General features: G+C 37.0%; 3 protein-coding genes across 5 annotated transcripts in view; 1 reads left to right on the plus strand and 2 right to left on the minus strand.

Annotated features, from left to right (window-relative positions):
- The window catches only part of LOC113106928 (uncharacterized), a 38,067-nt gene extending 32,504 nt beyond the window's left edge, over positions 1-5,563 (plus strand). For both annotated transcript variants that reach the window (XM_026268972.1, XM_026268973.1), the window contains exons 17-22: positions 217-387; positions 736-772; positions 922-4,374; positions 4,520-4,695; positions 4,850-5,053; positions 5,534-5,563. In XM_026268972.1, coding sequence (XP_026124757.1) covers positions 217-387; positions 736-772; positions 922-4,374; positions 4,520-4,695; positions 4,850-5,040 — 4,028 coding nt within the window. In that variant the 3' untranslated portion in view covers positions 5,041-5,053; positions 5,534-5,563. The remainder of the gene's footprint in view (positions 1-216; positions 388-735; positions 773-921; positions 4,375-4,519; positions 4,696-4,849; positions 5,054-5,533) is intronic.
- Positions 5,564-8,010: 2,447 nt separating this feature from the next.
- LOC113107911 (glutamine amidotransferase-like class 1 domain-containing protein 3A, mitochondrial) lies at positions 8,011-9,066 on the minus strand. Its single transcript, XM_026270748.1, has 3 exons — positions 8,951-9,066; positions 8,614-8,745; positions 8,011-8,107 (listed from the first exon to the last, which is right to left on the minus strand). The coding sequence occupies exons 1-3, from the start codon at positions 9,058-9,060 to the stop codon at positions 8,011-8,013; spliced, it is 339 nt and encodes a 112-aa protein (XP_026126533.1). The 5' UTR covers positions 9,061-9,066.
- Positions 9,067-15,717: 6,651 nt separating this feature from the next.
- LOC113106931 (transmembrane protein 127) lies at positions 15,718-19,843 on the minus strand. 2 transcript variants are annotated; one of them, XM_026268976.1, is made up of 4 exons: positions 19,567-19,843; positions 18,332-18,665; positions 17,735-17,899; positions 15,718-17,197 (listed from the first exon to the last, which is right to left on the minus strand). In XM_026268976.1, exons 2-4 carry the CDS (start codon positions 18,567-18,569, stop codon positions 16,887-16,889), a joined length of 714 nt encoding a protein of 237 aa, XP_026124761.1. In that variant the 5' UTR covers positions 18,570-18,665; positions 19,567-19,843; the 3' UTR covers positions 15,718-16,886. The 2 variants fall into 2 exon arrangements, with proteins under 2 accessions (XP_026124761.1, XP_026124760.1); XM_026268975.1 differs by having other exon boundaries at positions 18,332-18,672.
- Positions 19,844-20,978: the final 1,135 nt, after the last annotated feature.

The raw sequence follows: 20,978 nt of genomic DNA on the forward strand, positions 1-20,978 counted from the left end.
CTCAGAAATGTGTATTTTGACTTAATATTGAAATATCTCAGGCTTTTCTCTGCCCTGTGTGAGTTGGAAAAAGTACTGTTTTAAATAATATTTTGGAATTTGAGTATGGTTTAATAATAAAAAGTTCAAGAAGTCAGAAGTGTCATTTTGGTAAAAGTGATTCATTATTATTGATGTATTGTTTTATTAACTGATAACATGTAATGTGACTTTAAGGTATGGAGATGTATCCAGCTGCACCCAGTCTCCTGGCCTTTGTTCCTGAGCCCCTGCTGGCTGGTGTGATTGGGGGCGTGTGTTTCCTGTTTGTTGCCATCATCCTCTCTCTGGTGACAGCTTGCGTTATGAACAGTAGGAGGAGACAACGGCGAAGGAAAAAGAGAGATGGTAAATGCAGTGATGAAGTTTACAGGGTCATTGAATATGATTTTTTTTTTAATTACAATTACACCTCTATAAACACATTTTGAAGCTTTCTGCATGGTCTTAAAGTAATTTTGGGCTGCAGCTTTCAGATACATGGATGTTGTAGTTAAATATTAGATAATCAAATGTTTTTGAACAATGCATTGACTCCTCATTAAGTCCGTTCTTAAAGTTCATTCCAGTTATAACATTGTTGCTATGCATGGCATCTCTGTTGAGGCTGCTTTTATTTTTGTATTTTTGTCACTTCATCTTATTACTCATTATGTGTGGCATGATATGAACTTTGCACCCTCCCCACCGTTTCAGATATCCCCTCTGCCTTCCAGAAGAGTTCGTCTCCACAGTAAGTGTCCATCTTTGCTGTGCACGTATCATTCCAACGCTTCTCCATCTTTGTCACTGTACGACAATTGTCTTGTGAAATGGCAACCTGAAGGGATGAATCCTTCTTGTCCTCCCTCCCTAAATGATCTCTGTGTTCTTTCTCCACAGAGTTCACTCGCCTTCTGACAGTCCAGACAGTGTGCTGAAGTTAAAACTATGCCCTCCCTTAAACTTCTTCCCTAACTCTTCCTCTTCCGATCGCTCAGACCGTTCCTCTTTTGATAAAGGCAGCCGCAGTGAGTACCAGGATCAGAGAAAGCAGCTTCTGTCCTCATCGTCTCCACCTCCGCACTACACCCAGTTTGAGAGCCACTTTGGGGGATCTCCATCACCCACATCTGCTATTGAATCCATATCGAGAAGTCCTGATGGGCGGTTCGTTATACAACCTATTCTAGAAAACTCTACACCCACCCACATCAAAAAGAACCTCAAAAAGGAGTTCCCACAATCTCCTGGTAGAGGCAATGGAGGAGGGAGTAACAATGGGTCTCTTAAAGAGTCCAGCCAATCAAATCCTGTAAGTTCTGAGAGGGATAGACAGAGAAAGATGCCCTCTGTATTGACAGTAGACCCTCCATATCCAGAAGGACCCCCTCACTCACCTGGCAGGGTGAAGGCGATGGCCAGAAACTTCTCCCGTCATGGCTGTTTCTACTCTGATGATGAGCAGGGTTGCTCTGAGGCATTGTTGGAGAGGGCCAGCTTTTATTCTGACTGCAGTGAAAAAAGAGCAAGTGACTCACTAAAAAAATACCGGAGTGCCAGTCATAGGGAGGACTTATTTCCGAGCTTAACCAGGAGAGCCCGAGCTTTAGAGAGAGAGAGGCTGCCCCACCAAGCATGTTATCAGCCCATCAATGGAGACAGCCAGTTGACCGAGCCCAGCACTATGATAACTCAGTTAGATGGTGAAAGAGAAAGGGACAACTTAAGCAAATGTTTAAAGCTGGTTAAGGAACGTGAGCAAATGGAGAGAGAGTTAGAACATTACACGGCCAGCCGAAGGGCACAGGCACATGAGCAAGAACAGAGGCGGGCCAAGTCTGCAAGTCCCTTAAGAAAATGGACAGGCGTTGAGTCTGAAGACCCTATTTGGAAACCCCAAGACATCCATTTACGGCAAAAATCCAGACCCAGCAGCCTGGCCCAGCGTGTATCGGATTATAGAAGGGGCTGCTATTTAGGCAACACCAGCAGTCCCATGGAGAGACTTCCCTCATTTTCTTCCACATACATCCAGTGGGACATAAGCCCTGTGACGTCCCCCACCAGCCAGGTGCCGGTGCAGAGCCTGTCTGAAGGGAACACGCCTCGCTCACTCTACCCTCATACACGTCAACAAGGCGTTGCCAATGTTGAAGATTCAATGGCAACAGATGCTTCTTATTCCCCTGCCACACAATATACCTCTCTCTCACTTTTCTCTCCTACCAGGGACATACCCTCTCACAGTAGAATCAGTCTCAGTGGGGCACGAGCTAGACACCCGGAGAGTCACCTGGAAGAGGAGGAGGAACTGCCCAACAGTGCGTTAGTTGAGGAAGGATTGTTGCAAGAAAAAAAAATTAAAAAAGAGGCTCTGGCATTTAGATCAACAACCCCTGCTCGCTCGAGTCCTCAATCATCTGAGCAGCACAAAGGAGTGGCTGAAGAAGATAGAAATACTGGTCCTAACCTACATTACCTCAATCCCAGGATTCAAACTGTTACAGACATGGAGCAAGTAAGGGTTGATCAAAAAGACAGACTGAGTCGTAATCCCTCAGGCTGCTCTACATTGCCCTATGATGATCAGAAAGCAGGAGCCAAGGGAAAAGTCATAGTGAGTGATAATTCTAGCTCCATTTTGCCTTACAGTGAGCAAGAGAAAGAGGGTATCAGGGCTCGATCCAGAAAGAGTGACAAATGTGCCTTCAGTGAAAGCCCTAGTCGGATCTCACCCCTGACCCTGTTGGAAAATGAGGCAGAAAGTGATCAGTCAAATTTCTCGAGAATGTCAGAATCAATGAAAGTTAAGCTTGCTCCCCAACCAGCCAGGATGTCGCCACTGCATACCAGCACTATCCTGGAATACCTTAGTCTTCCTGGTTTCATTGAAATGAGTGTAGATGATCCAGTAGAAGTGACTGAATCTTCAGAATCTGTTGAACCCAGTGTTGAGGCAAAAACTGGGACACTGTTAAGAGATGAGCCTGATGTTGTACCCAAAAGTTGGGGAAAACACGAACAGGACTACTCAGAGACCAGTATTAGTCAGAACAATGGCGCTGTTCATGACCACAGCACCCTGAAGATTCCTGTAGAACATGATCAACCTGAAAGTATTTCAGTTTCTGAACCATGTTCACAATTAGAGGCAAAGGTTACTTGTGATAAATCAGGTACCTCAGACACATGCAACAAGGGCTTCTCACAATCTAAAGAAAAAGAAAAGAGTTCTCAGCCTTTGCTTTCTCAGAGTTCAGGTTCTCAAAAACAAGAATTTACTCATCGTGGTCCAGCACAAACATTAATTAGCACAGCTAAAAGCATGGCAGCAATAGTTTCCAAATGTCCAGACTCTACATCTGAACAATATCAAAGACCTCAGATTCGCGGTGAAAGGACAAACATGATATCCTCAAGAATTTATCAGGCTCCAGTGCCTTTCATGAAGAGATCAGTCAGCACTGGTCCCTGTAGGACCCTCTCTGGAGTCAGGCAACCACGCCCTTTCCTAAAAAAGTCCATTAGTTTAGGTTCTAGATGGGAACATTTTGAAAATCCAAGAGCTTATATCTCTGAGACCTGTTACAGAGATGAATCTCCCCATCCAGATATAAGGCTCAAGTCATACAGTTTGGGTTGTACTCCTGCACGTTACTATCCCATGTCTGGCCAATCATGGCGAGGGACAGTGCCCTTTCAGGCTCCTAACAGCTACAGTCTAGAGAGACGTCAGCATATTGAAAGAGCTGACATGCAACCCCCCTATCACACACCTGGTCCCTCAGTCCCAGATCCTCCACAACACATCCAATCTTCCCTTCCTTCAAGGAGGGGATCAGATCCACGTCGACAGGGAGCAGTCTTTCCAGATTCTTCTAGGTGGCCTGTGTCTTATCAGGAAACACTCAGGTCAGTTCAGCATAAGTATGTCCCACAAGACCCTTCTCGAAATTTTGGCCCTACCAGACCAGTGGCCAGAGTGGACTACTTGCATCCTGTAGAACCCAAAAGGTGTCCACCAAGACCTTTCCTACCCAGAGGTTACAGCTGGCCCTCACCATATCATACATCCTTCCCCCAACGAGAGCAAGAAATTCCGAGACCGGTGGATAAAGGGATGGGTGCAGCTAGGGGCATCACAGAGACAGAAGGCAGAGAAACAAGAGGTGATGGGGGCAGAGCCAGTTACGCCAGCCAGAGCAGTGGAAGGGGTAGCGTGGGACCGTATGGACACGGGCATCTACGCCATTCTCTCTCTATCACCCCAACTTTACTCAGCTCGCCAGAGACCACCAAGGAGAGTGAGATGTACAGGGCAGACAAAGATGTGAGAGAACAGAGGTCCAAAAGGTGAAGCTGACACACAAATGCCTGAGGCAAGACCTCAGCAAAGACAGCTAGAATAGTTACCAATTTCTTATTTTGTCTTGTACACTTGTCTATCATTGTCATATTGTACGTCTCACTCTGTATTGTTGCATATGTGTGTGTCTAGAAGAAATACCTCAGTAGATGAGAGTTATGAATGGGATGCTGTGGAATGCTCTGTGGATCCTGATATCCTGGAGGCCATGAAGATGGAGCGGACCCATGGTGGCTTTGGGCAAGGCAGGGAGTTCAGGCAAGATCGCCCCCGCTCCACTGCTGGCCTCCAGGACTTCCAGAGTAAACGTAAGAACTTTAAACCCTTTGAGCATTTTTGATTATTCCCCACACCAAATGTAATGGTAAATTAAGTTTCCTTAAAACTGTACCTATTTAACCTCACCCATCCTCCTCACTTTATCTTCCTCATCCTCCTCCTGCTCCTTTCCTCTACTCCCAGGACTGTACTCCATCAGCCCTCCCTTAGTATCCCAGCCTCCTCAGCACCGGTACAGTCGTTCCCTCAGTGAGGCCCGCTTCAATGCCTTGAGACAGGAGTTCCAGGAGTACCGCAGAGCCCAGCAATCCTGCTCCCAAGATTCCTGCATCCCCCCTGACCCAGACTCTGACTCCAGCTCCGCACTTCTTTGAGAACCTTACCTTGGTCCGTTACCTCCCTTTAATTCCTTTCACCCACAATATTTAACTTGTTTTAACTCAGGCTATCTGCATACTTCACTTTGTAGGCAAAATGTTTATTTCGTCATATAAGATTATGCAAGTGATATATTCACACATGGCCTGAAAAACAGGAATTGTTGTGTCAGCAGACATTTATAAAATGGGTTACACTTTATTTTACAGTATGTGTATTAATATTTATCTAAGAAAGTTCTGATAATACAAGGTAACTACAATGGGGTAGGGTTAGGTTTAGGGGTAGGTTCAGGGTTAGTACCTAGTTATTACATAGTTATTGTAATTACTATAATAAGTACATAGTATATACATGAGGAACAGGACTGTAAAATAAAGTGCTACCATAAAATGTCTTTCTTGTTCCCGTGTTAAATTCAGTGCAAACCCGAGGTTTTATTTGGTTGATTTCTTGTAGGTAACTAACCACAAGTGTTTATATTTCCAGAGCATCCCAAGAAAGAAGACAAATTGGTTTAAAAAACCAAACCTACCAAATCCTGAGAAAGCAATGGATCCAGACTTGAATATCCTCTAACAGCTTTAATGTATATTCATCCTAAAGCTGAATAAAGAGCATTGCCATGTTGCTGTAAAGGGGCATTCAGTTCCTACTTGTTTTTCTAAACTTGAAAAATGTACAGTATATGGAATGTAGATTTTGTATCTGTCTTTTGTTGACTTTGTATTTATCTGTTGTCATCAATCCCAGATTGCACTTCTATCTGTCTAGACTAAAAGGTTAGGTTACAGAAGTACAGTTTTACAGAAAATAAGAACTAATTAAAAGTATCATACCGTTATGATACACAGTTTGTAAATTGTAAATTGATATCCATTGTGGATAATGGACATGCTGGAAATATAACTGTACTTCCAAAGGGTTTTTACATTCTCCAATCAGCCAAACCAAAACAACAGTATAGCATAAAGTCTGCTTTGACAATCAGATACTGCAGCCATGAAAATATATTTCAAGAAACTTAAGTGTATAAAGTTGTTGTATCATACATGTACATGTGTTAATGTAAATGAATATAATGCTGCATATTTGTTTACTATGTGTAAATTTCACCATATCTCGAAACCGAATTCATCTTAAACTCTGTCATTTTAATTTTGGTCAAGTCCCAAATTCTGTTCATGCAAAAATTCAGTGCCAATATTGAGTTAAGAAGCTTAGCCTCCTTAATACTAAAACCCTTCTCATAATTTAGTCTATTTACATTTGTTACTTTCCCAAAGAGAAACATATTCAACAGCCATTTCTCTTCTTTAATTCTTCTATATCTGTTTCACTTTAATACAAAGAACTCAGCTGAAAGACGTTAAAATAGATATTTTAAATGGTTGAAACAGAAACATAGATGCCCGTGGATCTTGACATTCATCTGTGGCCAGTCAGTCTGTTTCTAGTGTTATAAATATTTTTTTTTACTTTTTACATTTTGTACAACTGTTCATGAATGTTTTGAGGAAATATGAATCTATCTTATATTTAAGATGCTGCTGTACATTTTTGTAATATGTTTAAAGGTTTTTTTTTTTTACATTTTTGAGAAGCGAGTTTTGTGTAAAAGAAAAAAGTTTTATATCTGTTCTTATTTGTTTTTATAAATGTTGTCACTCTTTTTTTTGTATGATTTGTAAAATAAAATGTTCCACTACAATGTTACTATCTCATGTGATAGCCTTTCAGTTATTTACTCAGTTATCATCTGTTTCAAATATAACAAGTGTATGGTTTGGTTGCATGTACAGTGTGAGAAAACGTATATGCTATATGATACATAATGCAACACAGGAATTGCACTGTTGTAATTGCACATATGCTTTTTATTTATTTACTCTCTGTATGTCCACATACAGCAGATTCAGGTCAACCTGAAGTTAAGTGTGAAAGCCTTCTGGTGTCTTGCTTGCACCTCCTGGGAATCACTTGGCAGTCATACGCATGACGTGCTTGACCATGTTCCCAATGCCATCAAAGATGTAATGGTAGTGATAGTCAGTCTCCCACATGAAGGTTGGAGTGCTGATCACCTTGTTTTTCTCGTCCACATAGGCCTCGTGAGATGGGCAGTTAAGGGTAAAAATCATGTTTTCATATTGTTATTATCTAGTTGACATATGCTTAAAGATGCAGTGGCTTGCATCATTTAAAGGCATGTACGCTTTATGGTGTTTTACACTTAAAAACTGTATAATGCGTTAGACACATATGTTAAAAATGAAAGTGAAAGGATATGTAAGGTTCACGGCTGTTGTGACGGGCCCCCATGCTCTTGACTGCCTGCACCATGTTGGTGTTGGGCCAGCGGCCCCAGCGGCTGCTCTCATCACGTTCGTAACCCATCGTGACTTCCAGATTGGGCAGCACTCGGCACGCCAGGAGAGGAGCCATACTGGACAGACTAGAGAGCAGGATTGCGGTCAGTTGAAAACTTTTAACTGAAACCGATTTAAAGTAGCTGTATGTAGTTTGTATTTTTGTGACTATGAAGCCCCTTATAGTTAAGTGAGTGAATTCACTGTCATAAATAAAGTGGATAGCTGTGCACTTGCTTTTGTTGCTGCTATAAAGCGATCAGCCCTTTTTGCAGTATTTCGTACCTGCTCACCAAGAGGCCATTCGCCTCTATAAAAGTCAGTGTACCATTAGAATGACTTTGAAAGTGATATTTAAATACAGCATTTGTCATTACTAGAATATTTCAGAATAATTTGAATTAAAGAAAAAAATGTAGGAGAAGCAATAAAAATCTTACCTTTTATGCCCAACAGTTATTGATCAGTGTTACTATCATTTGATTAGTGACCTAAAACCGGTGTAGAATTTTAAATAGCTGTCATTCACCCATCTTTTTTGTAGTATAAATAAGGATTAAATTCAGATTTTATATTCACCGTGTTAATATTTTAGAGTCATATACCCAATGGGCTTGCGAGCGCGAAGTCCTTCATAATTCTTTCCACATCATTATTCAGCTTGCAGTCTTTGCCGTCTTTGCTGAAGGTGGACCTGCAAGTCAGCAGAAATGCATGTTGACATGTATTTTTTAAGTAATGACTTAAGTAATGAAGATATATATATTAAAAAAAAAAAAAATTCAGCTCAAATCAACCCAACACTTCTCAGTTTTAATCTAGAGTTTGTAAAGGTGCTGAAGTGTACGTAACTGGGCTATCAGAAACCGGATTGGGCTCAGACCTAAATTAGTCTCATCCATCACCTTTATTCCCACTTAGTTTAACCAATTGTTTGCTAATAGTAAAATGAGAAGAAGATTTTCACTCCAGGAATAGAGATGGATCTGGGGTGCCTGATAGTGAAAAGTCCAATCATAATCTGAGGTTTATCAAAGTTTAAGTACTGCATACGGACTCCACAATGACTCTTGTAGGTTTATGCGTTTATCTGGCCTCTCAAGATAATGCACTACTTTTGGAACCTATTTGCATTGATTTCTTTTCAGTAACATTTATATTAGCATTAGCATTCATCAGCTAAAAGACTGTCTCTCTCACAGGTTCTTGACTATCCCGTGGCCTCCAGGGAAGATGACGGCGTCAAAGCTGCTGACGTCCAGTTTGGACAGATCGTTCATCTGCATCATGCCCTGACCGTGGCTGAATCGCGCAGACTCCATCATCATGTTCCTGCAGAGAAAACAGTTTGTTATCAGATGGTCAATGGTACTTTATCACTACAATCCTGTAATGCTACTTTAAAAAATTCCTTGTGGCACATCCAAAAATCAATGATATTTCCATAAAACATGTTTTCATGCTACTTTTTTGTTATATTTCCAGATAAATATGTGTAGTTAGTAAATGTAGTGTTAAATTTGATTTTAATGTCTACCTGTTGTCACTTGATGATGGCTGCATCTTCATGTGGTCCATGACGTGCATTTGCTGCTGGTTTGGTGCAAAGATCTGAAAACGCGCTCCATAACGGCTCAAATGGTACATGGTGCTTCAAAGAGACACAGCATTATTTATTAATTTTATTTTATAGGATACTTGATTCTGATTGATCACTTAGCTGTTGAAGTATTTTTAAGCTCAGGTGCTGAACTAAACCAGGTAACCTAGATATCATAATTTCAGTTCAATTCAGTATCTATTTAATTATTAGGCAAGTAGTCCTGTAATAAGGATCATGTGAAATCATCCAGTCATTATCTCTAAATAAACCCTTGATGAACCCAACGACCAAGTGACTGAGTGACTGTACATTATCTTTTATATTATCCAGACAGATCCATACGTTATAAAAATGTAAGAGCCTTCCAATATTGACAGGCTCATGTTTTGAGTGATGCTACTGAAAGAGCTTTTTAAAGTATTTTTTTAAATTATTAGAATGCAAAAGTAAAAATATCTCAGATTTTTTTTATTTAGACAGAAATGCAAAAAAACTACAAAATGTCTTATTTGACACAATTAACTTCTAAAGTAAATGTGGTAACACTTTACAATAAGGCTTTATTTGTAAACATTAATTAATATGAACTAAGTATGAACAATACTTTTATTGCATTTAATAATCTCAACATTTACTACTGCATTTTTTCAGTAGTCAATGCTGAATGTACTAAAATGAACATTTTCAACTAACATCTAACTAACATCTAACAAAGGTTAATGAATGCTGTTGAAATATGAGACTAAAATGAGACCTTATTGTAAAGTGTTACCATAAATTGAGCTTCTTTTAAGGATCCTTCAATGTTTTTACTAATAAACGACCAAAATAATGATATAGGGAATGATATTTTGAAGTGCACCCTGCTGTATACTTACTACGCAGCCTCATGGATGTCAGTTCCATCCCACCAACCACAGCCTGAGAAAACCTTCAAAAGCAGATCCACTTACTAATTTAGAACCAAACAGAGACTATATCTTACAGCGCAGAAGAAACTCAAGACTGAATGCTTCCATTGTTTTTAACCTCCCAGTTTGTGTTTGTGTTCTTACCACAGCGATGTTGGTGTTGCCCCAGTTGCCCCAGTCTCCCCCATGATGCATCAAGCAGGCGGGTTGGCGCACCATGGCTGCGGCCTGCTTGGCGAGGTGTGCCCTTGATGCCAACATGATCACACTGCTGAGTTAACAACACAGAGATCAACCGCTAGAGAGTGTGCAGACTGAACGTGTCCGGTCCTGCAGCAGAGGAAGCCCTGCTTTTTTATACTGATGTTGATTGTGAGACGTCACTCTGTAAGCTACGGTTCTGAGAAGATAAGATACTTTGTCTGAACAACCCTTTCCCTTTCTTCATTGCTTATCTAATAATACCTTCCTCAATTATCTTATTACCGTAAGTAATTTGGTCAACACCCGGCCGTTGATGCTTTGCTGTGGCTGTTTACCTCCATTTACCTCTTTAAACTTTCTGACCTGTTTAATTGATTGATATAATTTTGATAAACTGTGTAGCTGCCTAAACTCTTGAACATATATAATAAACTAAAACTAAAATATACATTTATAAATTATATAATACACATATGTGACCCTGGAGCACAAAACCAAGTCGCTGGGGTATATTTTTAGCAATAGCCAAAAATGCATTGTATGGGTCAAAATTATAAATTTTTCCTTAAAGGAGCTATGTGGATGTTTTTACTTAAAAAAAATATTTAAGATAGAGTTTTCATTTGTACATGTATGAGCCAACCATGATCCACTCTGTGGATGGAAAGAAGCGACCAGCCTCCGGCAGCACAATTCAGACACCCAAGGACAATCCTCATAAGAAAAAAAAAAAAAAAACGTATCTAGTGTGGCAAAAAGAGAGAGCGACCGGCGTCGGGCAAAGTCAAGAGTCAACGTCTGAGCGGCATTTGATTCTTGGCTGGAGCTCCGGTCAGCGCTGGGTATGAAAACAGATCCCGAGCTGGCTTTCTTTTTACTGCAAAGGTAAGACATAGTTACATAGTTAACTTTTTTTACCTAAAACATGCTGATGAATCTCGATGAGCCGTCAGTGGTTGCTGCTGCAACCCTGGTTGATTTGGTCGTGCTCGTACGAGCGTGCGCACTGAGAACGGGCATGAGACTGGCTGCAGTTCCTCTAACGACCACTGGTGTCAGTAATGGTTAGAAATTTCAGAACCTACGCAATGCTCCTTTAATGTCAAAAATCATTAGGATATTAAGTAAAGATCATATTCGATGAAGATATTTTGTCAATTTCCTACCGTAAATGTATCAAAACTAAATTTTTGATTAGTAATATGCATTGCAAAGAACTCATTTGGACAACTTTGAAGATGATTTTCTCAGTTTTGAGATTTTTTTTGCCCCCTCAGATTCCAGATTTTCAGATAGTTGTATCTCAGCCAAATAGTCATCTCAGTCTTGTCATAACAAACCATACATTAATGTAGAGATTATTTATTCGGCTTTCAGATGATGTATAAATCTCAATTTCGAAAAATTGACACTTAAGACATATAAGATATAAAATGTCATATTCAGGGTCCACACTTAAAATCTTTAGCCCTAAAACTTTTTAGCGAGAGAGAAAAAATGTTTTCACTCAAAACATTTTACACGTAATTTAAATATAAAACTTTTCATTGGTGCTCTCAGACCTTAAGTATAGTAATATTTTGATTAGTTTTTTTTACTTATCAGTTTTTGTATTTTACAAAAAAATTTCATTTTGTTGAGTTTTTGTAATTTTTTGTATTTTTTTGGGGGGGGGGTTATATAGTTTAAATAATTTTTTTTTATTTCAGTTGTAGTTATTTCAGTTCATCAACTAGATTAAATTGAGAAATGTTGCCTTGTCCCAAGTAGTTACAATAAAACATTTTTTTATTTTTTTATTTGAAGAATCAATTTTTTTTTTTTTATGGTTTTAGTTAACAATAGTAACTGTCTGTTTTATTGCCTAAAAACTGCTATATGTAACATCGTTGTAAAATACATTATTGTGTATTGATATTTTAATCAAACGATTACATCATGTGTTACTAAAATGAATTAGAGAAACGTGTTGAACGTTTGCTGTGTGGGTCATCTAAAGCATCTGACTGAACTGCATCGAATCAGATAGTGCCCTCTAAAACCCATTACTTAATAAGGCTCTTAAACACAGGAATACTGTGTGGTGTCTGCCGGAGGCATGGGCGCTGATCCAATGGGTTGTAGTCGTCAGTTAGAGATCCTACAGGATTACACTAGTGCACTACAGATGAAACATACTGAGCTCTAGTGAAGAGATGAACATGGAGTTCAGAAGAATTATACAAAAACATGTCATAAATGGTGCTGCTGGTGCATTTATTTAAAGAGAATTATAGTATTAACAGTGATAGGAATTTAAACTGCTGTCAAACGAACACCTTTTAAAACCAAGTCATGAAATCAATGCATCATAAGAAATTTGACCAGAAGGTTTCTTTTAAATCTTGTGTCCATCTCAGAGTTTATGGAACTTCCTGTTGAAGGACGTGCAGCTTAGCTCAGCTCTCGTCTCGTCTTTGACATTTGGCTGCTTCTCTGGAAAGATTCTTATTTAGTTCATTAAGGATTCAAACAGCCGTTCACTCATTCCTTACGTCTCTCTGGTGAAGAAAAAAGACCTATTTTTGACCTTCCTTCAGTTAATAAAGAGACTGGCTGAGATGTTTAAGCCTTTTCATAGAGTAAAAAAAGACCGAACCGTAAGACCTTCTAATGAGCAGACACCATGGCACAATAACAGAAGTGGGAGGAGGGTTAAGAGTTCACCGCTCTCCTCTGAGATTGTGTTTGATGGCTGGGAGAAGCACAGGTTCTCCTGTACCGGCATGACTCGGGACCCTGGGGGGAAATGACCAAAAACTGACAGAATTATTGACTTTCTGTGGTTTTCTGTGATGATGATAATAGAAAAGTTGTGTTAGTTGTGGAAAATGCTCAAGAATTTCACCCCTGAAAAACAATCATACGGTTACATAAAGTGCCAATGATATTAGAGATGGATTCTGAATAGTCAAACAGAATTCATTTTATGGTATAATTAAATAATAGCGAAATAAGTGTCCAGGCCACATTTCACCCAAAAATCAAAAGAAAGAAAAAAAATACCTGCAATAAACTGTATTGTATAAACAATGAAATGAAGTCTGCTTTGTGATAAATAAGGTTTTTTTTTTTTTTGCATTAAGTAATGAGTAATTAATGACAGAATTTTAATTTCGGAAATAACTATCCCTTCAGAGTCATAGTCTACAAATTATGTATATTTACAATTACCATTAATACTTAAATTACTTCAATTACTATAAAAAATATTAGAAATAATAATACTTTCTAAACAATTGTTTATTATTAAAATCATAGTCCGTATTATGTAGACTCCCAATTCCCATAAATACATAAAATACTTCTAATTATTACAAAATATATTACGCTTACATAAAAAATACACACATATATTAATTATATTATTTAACTAGATAAAAAAGTTTGTCAAGACAAACTTTAAGTTGGCTTGAGAAAGCCTGACCAGAAAGTTTGAAAAAGCTTAAAAAGTTTTAAGTTTGACGGTTTCAGTCTGAAATAGTAAAAAATATATATATAAGTTTTAAAAGCATAAAGTTTGAAAGCAATACAGTCTTGTGAGAGAGAAAAGTTCAGTGATTTCTCTGAGACGCGTCTTGAGTGATAGAACATGATGAGAGTCAAGTATTAATGTATGAATCACGCTGCTGACCTCCTGATACTGTGCAGTGTTTGTATGATAGAGCTTCTTCTTCTCAGCTGAACCTTCGCTGCTGCTTTTTAAAGAATTACTGCTGGCTCTGTGTGCATCACACCAGGGTTATTAGAGTCAGCTCTAACTACAGTTAAACCTAAAATGAGTTACTTGAAATAAGATAAACATGATCTGAAATAATATATTAAAAAACATTTCAGCTAGTTGGCGAGGCAATATTTCTCATTTTCTTTTCATGTATTAAAATAACCAAAACGAATAATATCTACATATTTAAATACTAATACAAATGGCAATAATGCACAAAAAAAATTTCAAACATAAATATTACAACAAAATATGAAAATACAAACTTATTAAAAATATTAATAAAAACTATTTAAAGTATATCAATAATACAAAAATATGATATTATCTACATATTAAGAACGAATAAAAATGACACTTCAGACAATAAACAACAAAATCAAAACTTTTAACTAAAATGAAAACAAAATATAAAAATAAAATCTAATTCAAAATATTAATAACAACTATAAAAGTATCTTAATAGTACTAACATGACACTGGATATCAGTTTGCATTAAAAACAGGTTAATAGTCTTTAAGGATCTTTCTAAAGCAAATTGTGCATCATTGCATGAGCATATTATTATGAATATAATTGTGAAAAATTAAGCTTGATAAAATATAGCTTACCTTTTGGAGAATTTTCGTGTTTCATAATCAGCTGATACTGTAATTCTGTAAAAGAAGTAAATATATTTAAGCATAGAAATAGTATGCAAGTGTGCATCAAAACGGTTCATTCTCAGATGACAACCATCTTTTTGTGCTTTATTTGTGTCCACAAGACTGAACTGTGACAATATTTAAACTAGCTTATGGAAGCAATGCAAACAAATGTTAAAATGTATTTTCAAATACTTCTTAAATGTTTGCTTTATGTAGAAATGTCTTTCAATTTGCATCTTCCTCACATATTAATTGACTTCTAACAAGTTAGTTGGTTATCTAAAATACACCACACATAGATGTGGCATTTAAAATTAAAATATCATCTCTATATTATATGTAAGATATTCTATTCTGTTTTAATTCACATTGGTTTGCTCTTTCTTAAATCATGTTTGAGGACCTTCTGACAACATGCATCAAACAGAAGTAAGTTTGCTTTACAGTCTTTATCAGTATTTCATTATGTCTGGCCTTAGTATTTCAACTGTTTTGGGTGTAAAAACATTGTAACTACTAGAATATTGGGGAAACATCTTTCTCTGTTGTGCTCCTCCAGTGTCTATGGCAGTTTTCATACTGGTGTTTTTGACCTTTAGTGATTTTTTTTTCAAAGTTAAACAATCTTCTCAAATGAAATGATGAAAAAAACAATATCTTGACAAATTTTCAGACTGCACCATTTCCTAAGAAGGACTGCAATGCAGCACACCTTTATTAACACTCCTCAGATCTTCAATCTCTGTGTGCAGTCTCTCCAGCGTGTCTTTATGCTGTTGTTGGAGGAACAGAATATCTTTCTCCGGAGAAAGCAGCTGCTTTTGGGCTCTTGATGTCCACAGCTGGAGATCTGACCATACAGTGCAACTGGAGGACATGATGCAACTGGGATGAGTAGTAGATTATTAATTCATGGAATATAGGCTCATGTTTTTGTTTATAAATGCAGTGTAGACCTTGAAAGAGACAAACGTGGATATTTAAGCATCTCTACTACTCATTGTAAAGCTGAAATTTGGTTATTTTATCACAAATATATGCAATAAAAGTCAGCTTTTTTTTAAAAATGTAGCTGCTTAATATAGATCTGGCTTCATTTACATACAACATACTACAACTACCGCACACATCGATTTCGACGTGCACATGCATTAAGGAAAAACTCTCACACACGGTTTTTTTTCTTTTTCTTTATTTTCTATGTCAGTAAACGTATTTCAAATGAAACACAGAAAGGAAATGTGAAATAAACAAGAACACAAAACCACCAGATTACTAGAAAAACAATCAGAACTTTATGCAAACGTCAACAGCATGTGTGAAATCCTGGACAATTACAACACAGTAGCAAATGTCATGCAGTGATTTTATCAAAAATAATCAGACCAGAGCAAAAGCTAGCCAAGTGAACTGTGGATACAATCATGATCGAATGTGTTAAGTCTCGTTCATAGCTCACACTATTACTACCAAAACACAGAAAACACAATTTCACTAAAAACAAATCCAATTAAAAAACAACACACTCACAATGTGATGTTGGCAAACCTGAAAGCCTCCAAATTCCAGGTACATAAAATATCCGCTTTCTACTTTCTTTGAGAGTCTGTTTCAACCAGGTAATAAATTATAAATAATCTGTCCATCCATCTTGGGTATTTGCAGCTATATGTGCATTAAAGTAACATTACTATAACTGATTAAAACTTTTTTTTTTTATGCAATGGGATGAATCTGAAAGTGTGCAGATATGGCAGCACCTGTAGACTTTTGATTCATTAAAATAAATAAAAGTATACTTTTATAGCATGATTCAAAATGAAAGGAAAGTGACCAAGTGAAAAACAGGAACGAAAGTCGAAAGTGCAGCTCAACATTTCAAGTGGAAAACATGATGAAACACAAAAAGATGTCTTTGGAAAAATATTGTACTAATTCCCCACAGTTTAGTACGCCAAAGAGGCTGCCGGTAAATGCATCTTCAACAAGCACGATGCTCTTCAAGTTGTTGATCAATAATAAATAGTGCCAAAAAATCTAAATCTGTGTGGGTTTTATTGGCAGATACATGCAAACTACTGCACGATGAATTCGAATGGAATTCTTAAAGCAATGCCATGATTATTCTCTTTGATTTATTCCATGCACGTAAGGCTTAATCTGTCTGCCAAATTAAAACGCTTAATTAAATGTGTGCATGGATATAGGGCTTTCTGCACAATCTGGAATACTAAATAAATATTCATTTTCAATGGCGCACCTAAAATCTGAACATCGTTGCTTTATCTGAAGGCCAAAGTTGTGGCACTTGGCTGATAACATGTGGGGTGACGGCGGTTAGCGATCAGGGTGTGTAGGCCGGTGGAGGCTGGAATTGGTTGGCAATGTCGTAGTCAACTGGGTATGTTTCACTGCTCTCCTCCATCTCTGAGAGGAGCTCCAGGGCCTGCTCCTCCTCCTCGGTGGGGTAATGACGGAGCAGGTTGGCCGCTGTGGCTAAAATGGAGGCTCCGCCTGCACCGGCAACCAGGTAGAAGCTGATGGCAAAAGTGACGTAGATGAGCGAGCCGTGGTACTTCTTGTGCTGCTGCTGCAGGGACAGAATCAGTTCTGAGGCCCAGTAACAGAAGCCAATCACTGTAGCACACTGGAGCACTGCAATACAGAGTCATGAAGACATTAAAAAACACTTCTCAAAAAACTGTGCTGGAAATCCTTTACCTAATTTAGTGTTCCCATCAAATATTGCTTATGTAGCCTATCCCTCATTACATGTTGACATTTGTTATCATCAATTTCTGGATTCGATCTTTTTGTCAGGTGACCGATCAGAGCTTATGCACCTCCAGTTTTTGAGTGTGGATAATTTTGACAGCGTTCACTTAATAATTGAAACTAGTTGGAAAAAACAAGTTGACAAAGAGACCGAATCCCAGATTTGATAATAGAGAGATTTATATGCAATGTTTTGTAAGCTGGTCCATTTTGATCAGGAATACCACAAATCTTATTATGCCTTTATGTCCCTTGTGAATTTTATAACTTTTGGTGACCACAACTTATAGAGTTTTGGAGCTACATGAGGGCAAGATGATGACAGCATTTTCATTTTTGGATGAACTATACATTTAATGCTATAAAAGATAACTATATGTATATTAATTATTAATTAAATCCTTCATGGATGCGTACCTGTGAGGATGTGGGCGAAAGCATATCTGCGTGTGATCTTGAGGGCTGGGTGTTTGGGTCCAAAGACATCCAACAGAAACGCCGTGAGGCTGCACAGAATGCCCAAAAAACAGAACGCAGCAATGACCCGCAAGAGCAGGATGGACTGAGCGTTGATACAGTAATCTGAGAGAGAATGGACAAAAACAGTTTATCATTAGATGTGCGAGTAGAAGAACTCACTTTCAACTTCAAATGTGTAATCTATGCACACTACCATTCAAAAGTTTCCACAAAAATATGAAGCAGCACAGCTGTTTTCAACACTGATATTAATACGTTTCTTAAGCAGCAAAATAATGTTTCTTGAGCAAATCAAGTATATTAGAATGATTTCTGAAGGATCACATGACACTGAAGGCTGGAGGAGTGAATCAGCTTTAAATCACAGCAAAACAATTACTTTCTGAAATCTATTCAAATAGAAGACGGTTGTTTCAAATGTACCAGTATTACTAATGTTGTATTTTTTTATCAAATAAATGCAGCCAAGTGAGCAGAAGAGACTTCTTTCAAAAAGCTTACAGACCCCAAACTATCTGAGTTTGGGATACCTACCCTCAATGAGTTTGTCATCTATATATCCCAGGACGTCTGCGACGCCGAGCTCCTGTCTGGGGCAGGTTCCTCCATGGACACGCAGCCAGGCTGGTTCTGCTAGGGCTGTACAGAGTGCGGTGATGGAAAGCGCCCCGGGCAGCGCGGATGCTAAACTCCGCTCTGGTTGTTTGGGTAGAGACGTTCCACCTCTCCTCCTCCGGTTTCCAGGCGCAGCTGTTCCCGGGGCGGCGTACATGGTCTTAAAAGCTCTGAAAACCTTTGCTTAAAACACTAAAACTCAAATACACTGGAGTGAGAGTGGACGGAACTGGGGTTTGAACTCCGCCGGGCACTAAAGACTGAAAAAAATGAAAATAAATCAATCAAAACCGAAATCATGTTACAGCAATCTAGAGCAAAACATTAGAAAAGTGTGTTTTAATTAATGGTAACTAGTAAGAACTGACTGGAACAGAAAGAAAACATTTGTACTATGTTAAGAAAATTCTTGATTATGTAAATTATAGATCATTAATTAAAGATATGTAATATATAATATTATAATATTAAAAATGAACGATAATTAACATGTATGCATTCAGCAGATGCTTTTATCACTAATTTTTTATCCAAAAGTGACATTTTTATTCTTTTTAGTAATTAAACTACTTATTAAATGATAATAATAAAATATGAATTATTGTAGTGCTCTCAAGCCACGACTAATCACATTCAAAATAATATTTTTTTTACATAATATGTGTATATTTTATGTATATATATAAATACACACACATGCATGTGTATATTTTCATATAATTTCTATTATTTATAAATATATTTAATATATAAAAATAACTATTTTCTTAAATATATACATGCATGTGTGTGTATTTATAAATAAATAATAAATATACACAGCACACATATTACACATATATTACGTAAACAAAAAGTTTTATTTTGAATGCGATTAATTTCCATTAATTGTTTGACAGCACTAAATTATATTAAACTATTGGTAGACATACACTAATACAGCACTTAACTTACCTGATTCCAACTTTTAATCACTATTATATTAATGAATTATAAATGATTGATTAGTGGTCAGAATAATACCCAGTTAATAACAAAATAACACATAAACCATACTGTTATGATTTTTTTTAAATCTTCCTGTTATAACAAAATATTAAAGGTATATTTATATTTATAAACAAGTATACATTTTATTTAAACAGTATATTTACCTGTTTGCTGTAAGTGAAGCTCTTCTGTCAGTTTTAGTCAGATTTGATCATTTACACCACACACAAAAACGTTTAAAACCTTCTCAAATCGCACCGAAATATAAAACAACTTAATAAAACAAATATATAATGTGTTCAGTTTCGAATTACCCTGCGGATTGACGCTATATCGTAGACATTTTCGCGTTTTATTGTTGATTTCCAGTAGAAAACAAAAACAATAGTCCGTCCGCTTCCCCCATCAGACGGAGAGCTGTCTCTGACTTCCGTTTCCTGTGTGTTGCAATTTGAACCCATAGAGTTCTATACGTAGATTTCATTAGCGACTGTTTCTATGGGCCGTTAAACGTAACCCGTCTACGGTATACCTCTACTGTATATACATCTATATTTGAACCAATCAGACGCGTCCTTCAGCTGACGTCAGTCTTCGAGCACGTGTATGTGATGTAATCTGATTTTATTTACTTGTATTATTATTTATACTATATATATATATATATATATATATATATATATGTGTGTGTGTGTGTGTGTGTGTGTGTGTGTGTGTGTGTGTATATGTATGTATGTATGTATGTATGTTTTTTTGTTGTTGTTGTTGTTGTAGTTTATATTTGTTAAGAACCGTTATGTGTTGGAAATCAATAAAAAAAAATAGTAAATAAGATTTTCCAAAGAACGTTTTATGAATATGCACATGACTTCAAAATTTGATATATTGCGAATTTACTCATATTTGACTCATTTTAAAAAAGAAATAGGTATAGGTCACTACCTGTACACATAAAAAAGAAATAATTTTAAAGCCTTAATTATAATAATTATTTGTACTTGTTTCTGGACATGTGATTTTCTTTTCGCTTTACCAACTTTATTTATTGTTTTTTGCTTATTATTGTATTTGTTTCGATGTAATTTATGTTATTGCCCTTGTATGTTTATTGTTCTAATAACTACAATAAAATAAAATAAATAAAAAACGCAGTATGTTCTTCATGCGATCATGACTCTTCTACTAAACGTAAAAAACTAAAACTGAAATTTAAGACGTATGCTTTCAGTTAAAATAAAACAAAATGTATTTAAATGAAACAAAAACTAAATTAAAAATTACTAATAACATTAATACATAAAATATAATTGCAAAGCAAATTTTAATAATAATTGGTCTCACTATATTTTAAAGATTTTAGCTTCAGCCATTAATATCACTACATAAAATCACATTTTTCTGTTTTATTTTATTTTACTTAGGAGGTACAAATGCAGAAGAAATAAAACATACCCCAGTGAAAAAAGCCAAGGGATCAAGGATGGCCAAACAATGCATAGCAATGACATTTCAAGAGAGAGAGAAAGAGAAAGAAACTTTGAAAAGGTAAATACATTTTTTGTTTGTTTTTTATTAA

Source organism: Carassius auratus, chromosome 8, assembly GCF_003368295.1.
Source record: "Carassius auratus strain Wakin chromosome 8, ASM336829v1, whole genome shotgun sequence".
Taxonomy (NCBI): Eukaryota; Metazoa; Chordata; class Actinopteri; order Cypriniformes; family Cyprinidae; genus Carassius; species Carassius auratus.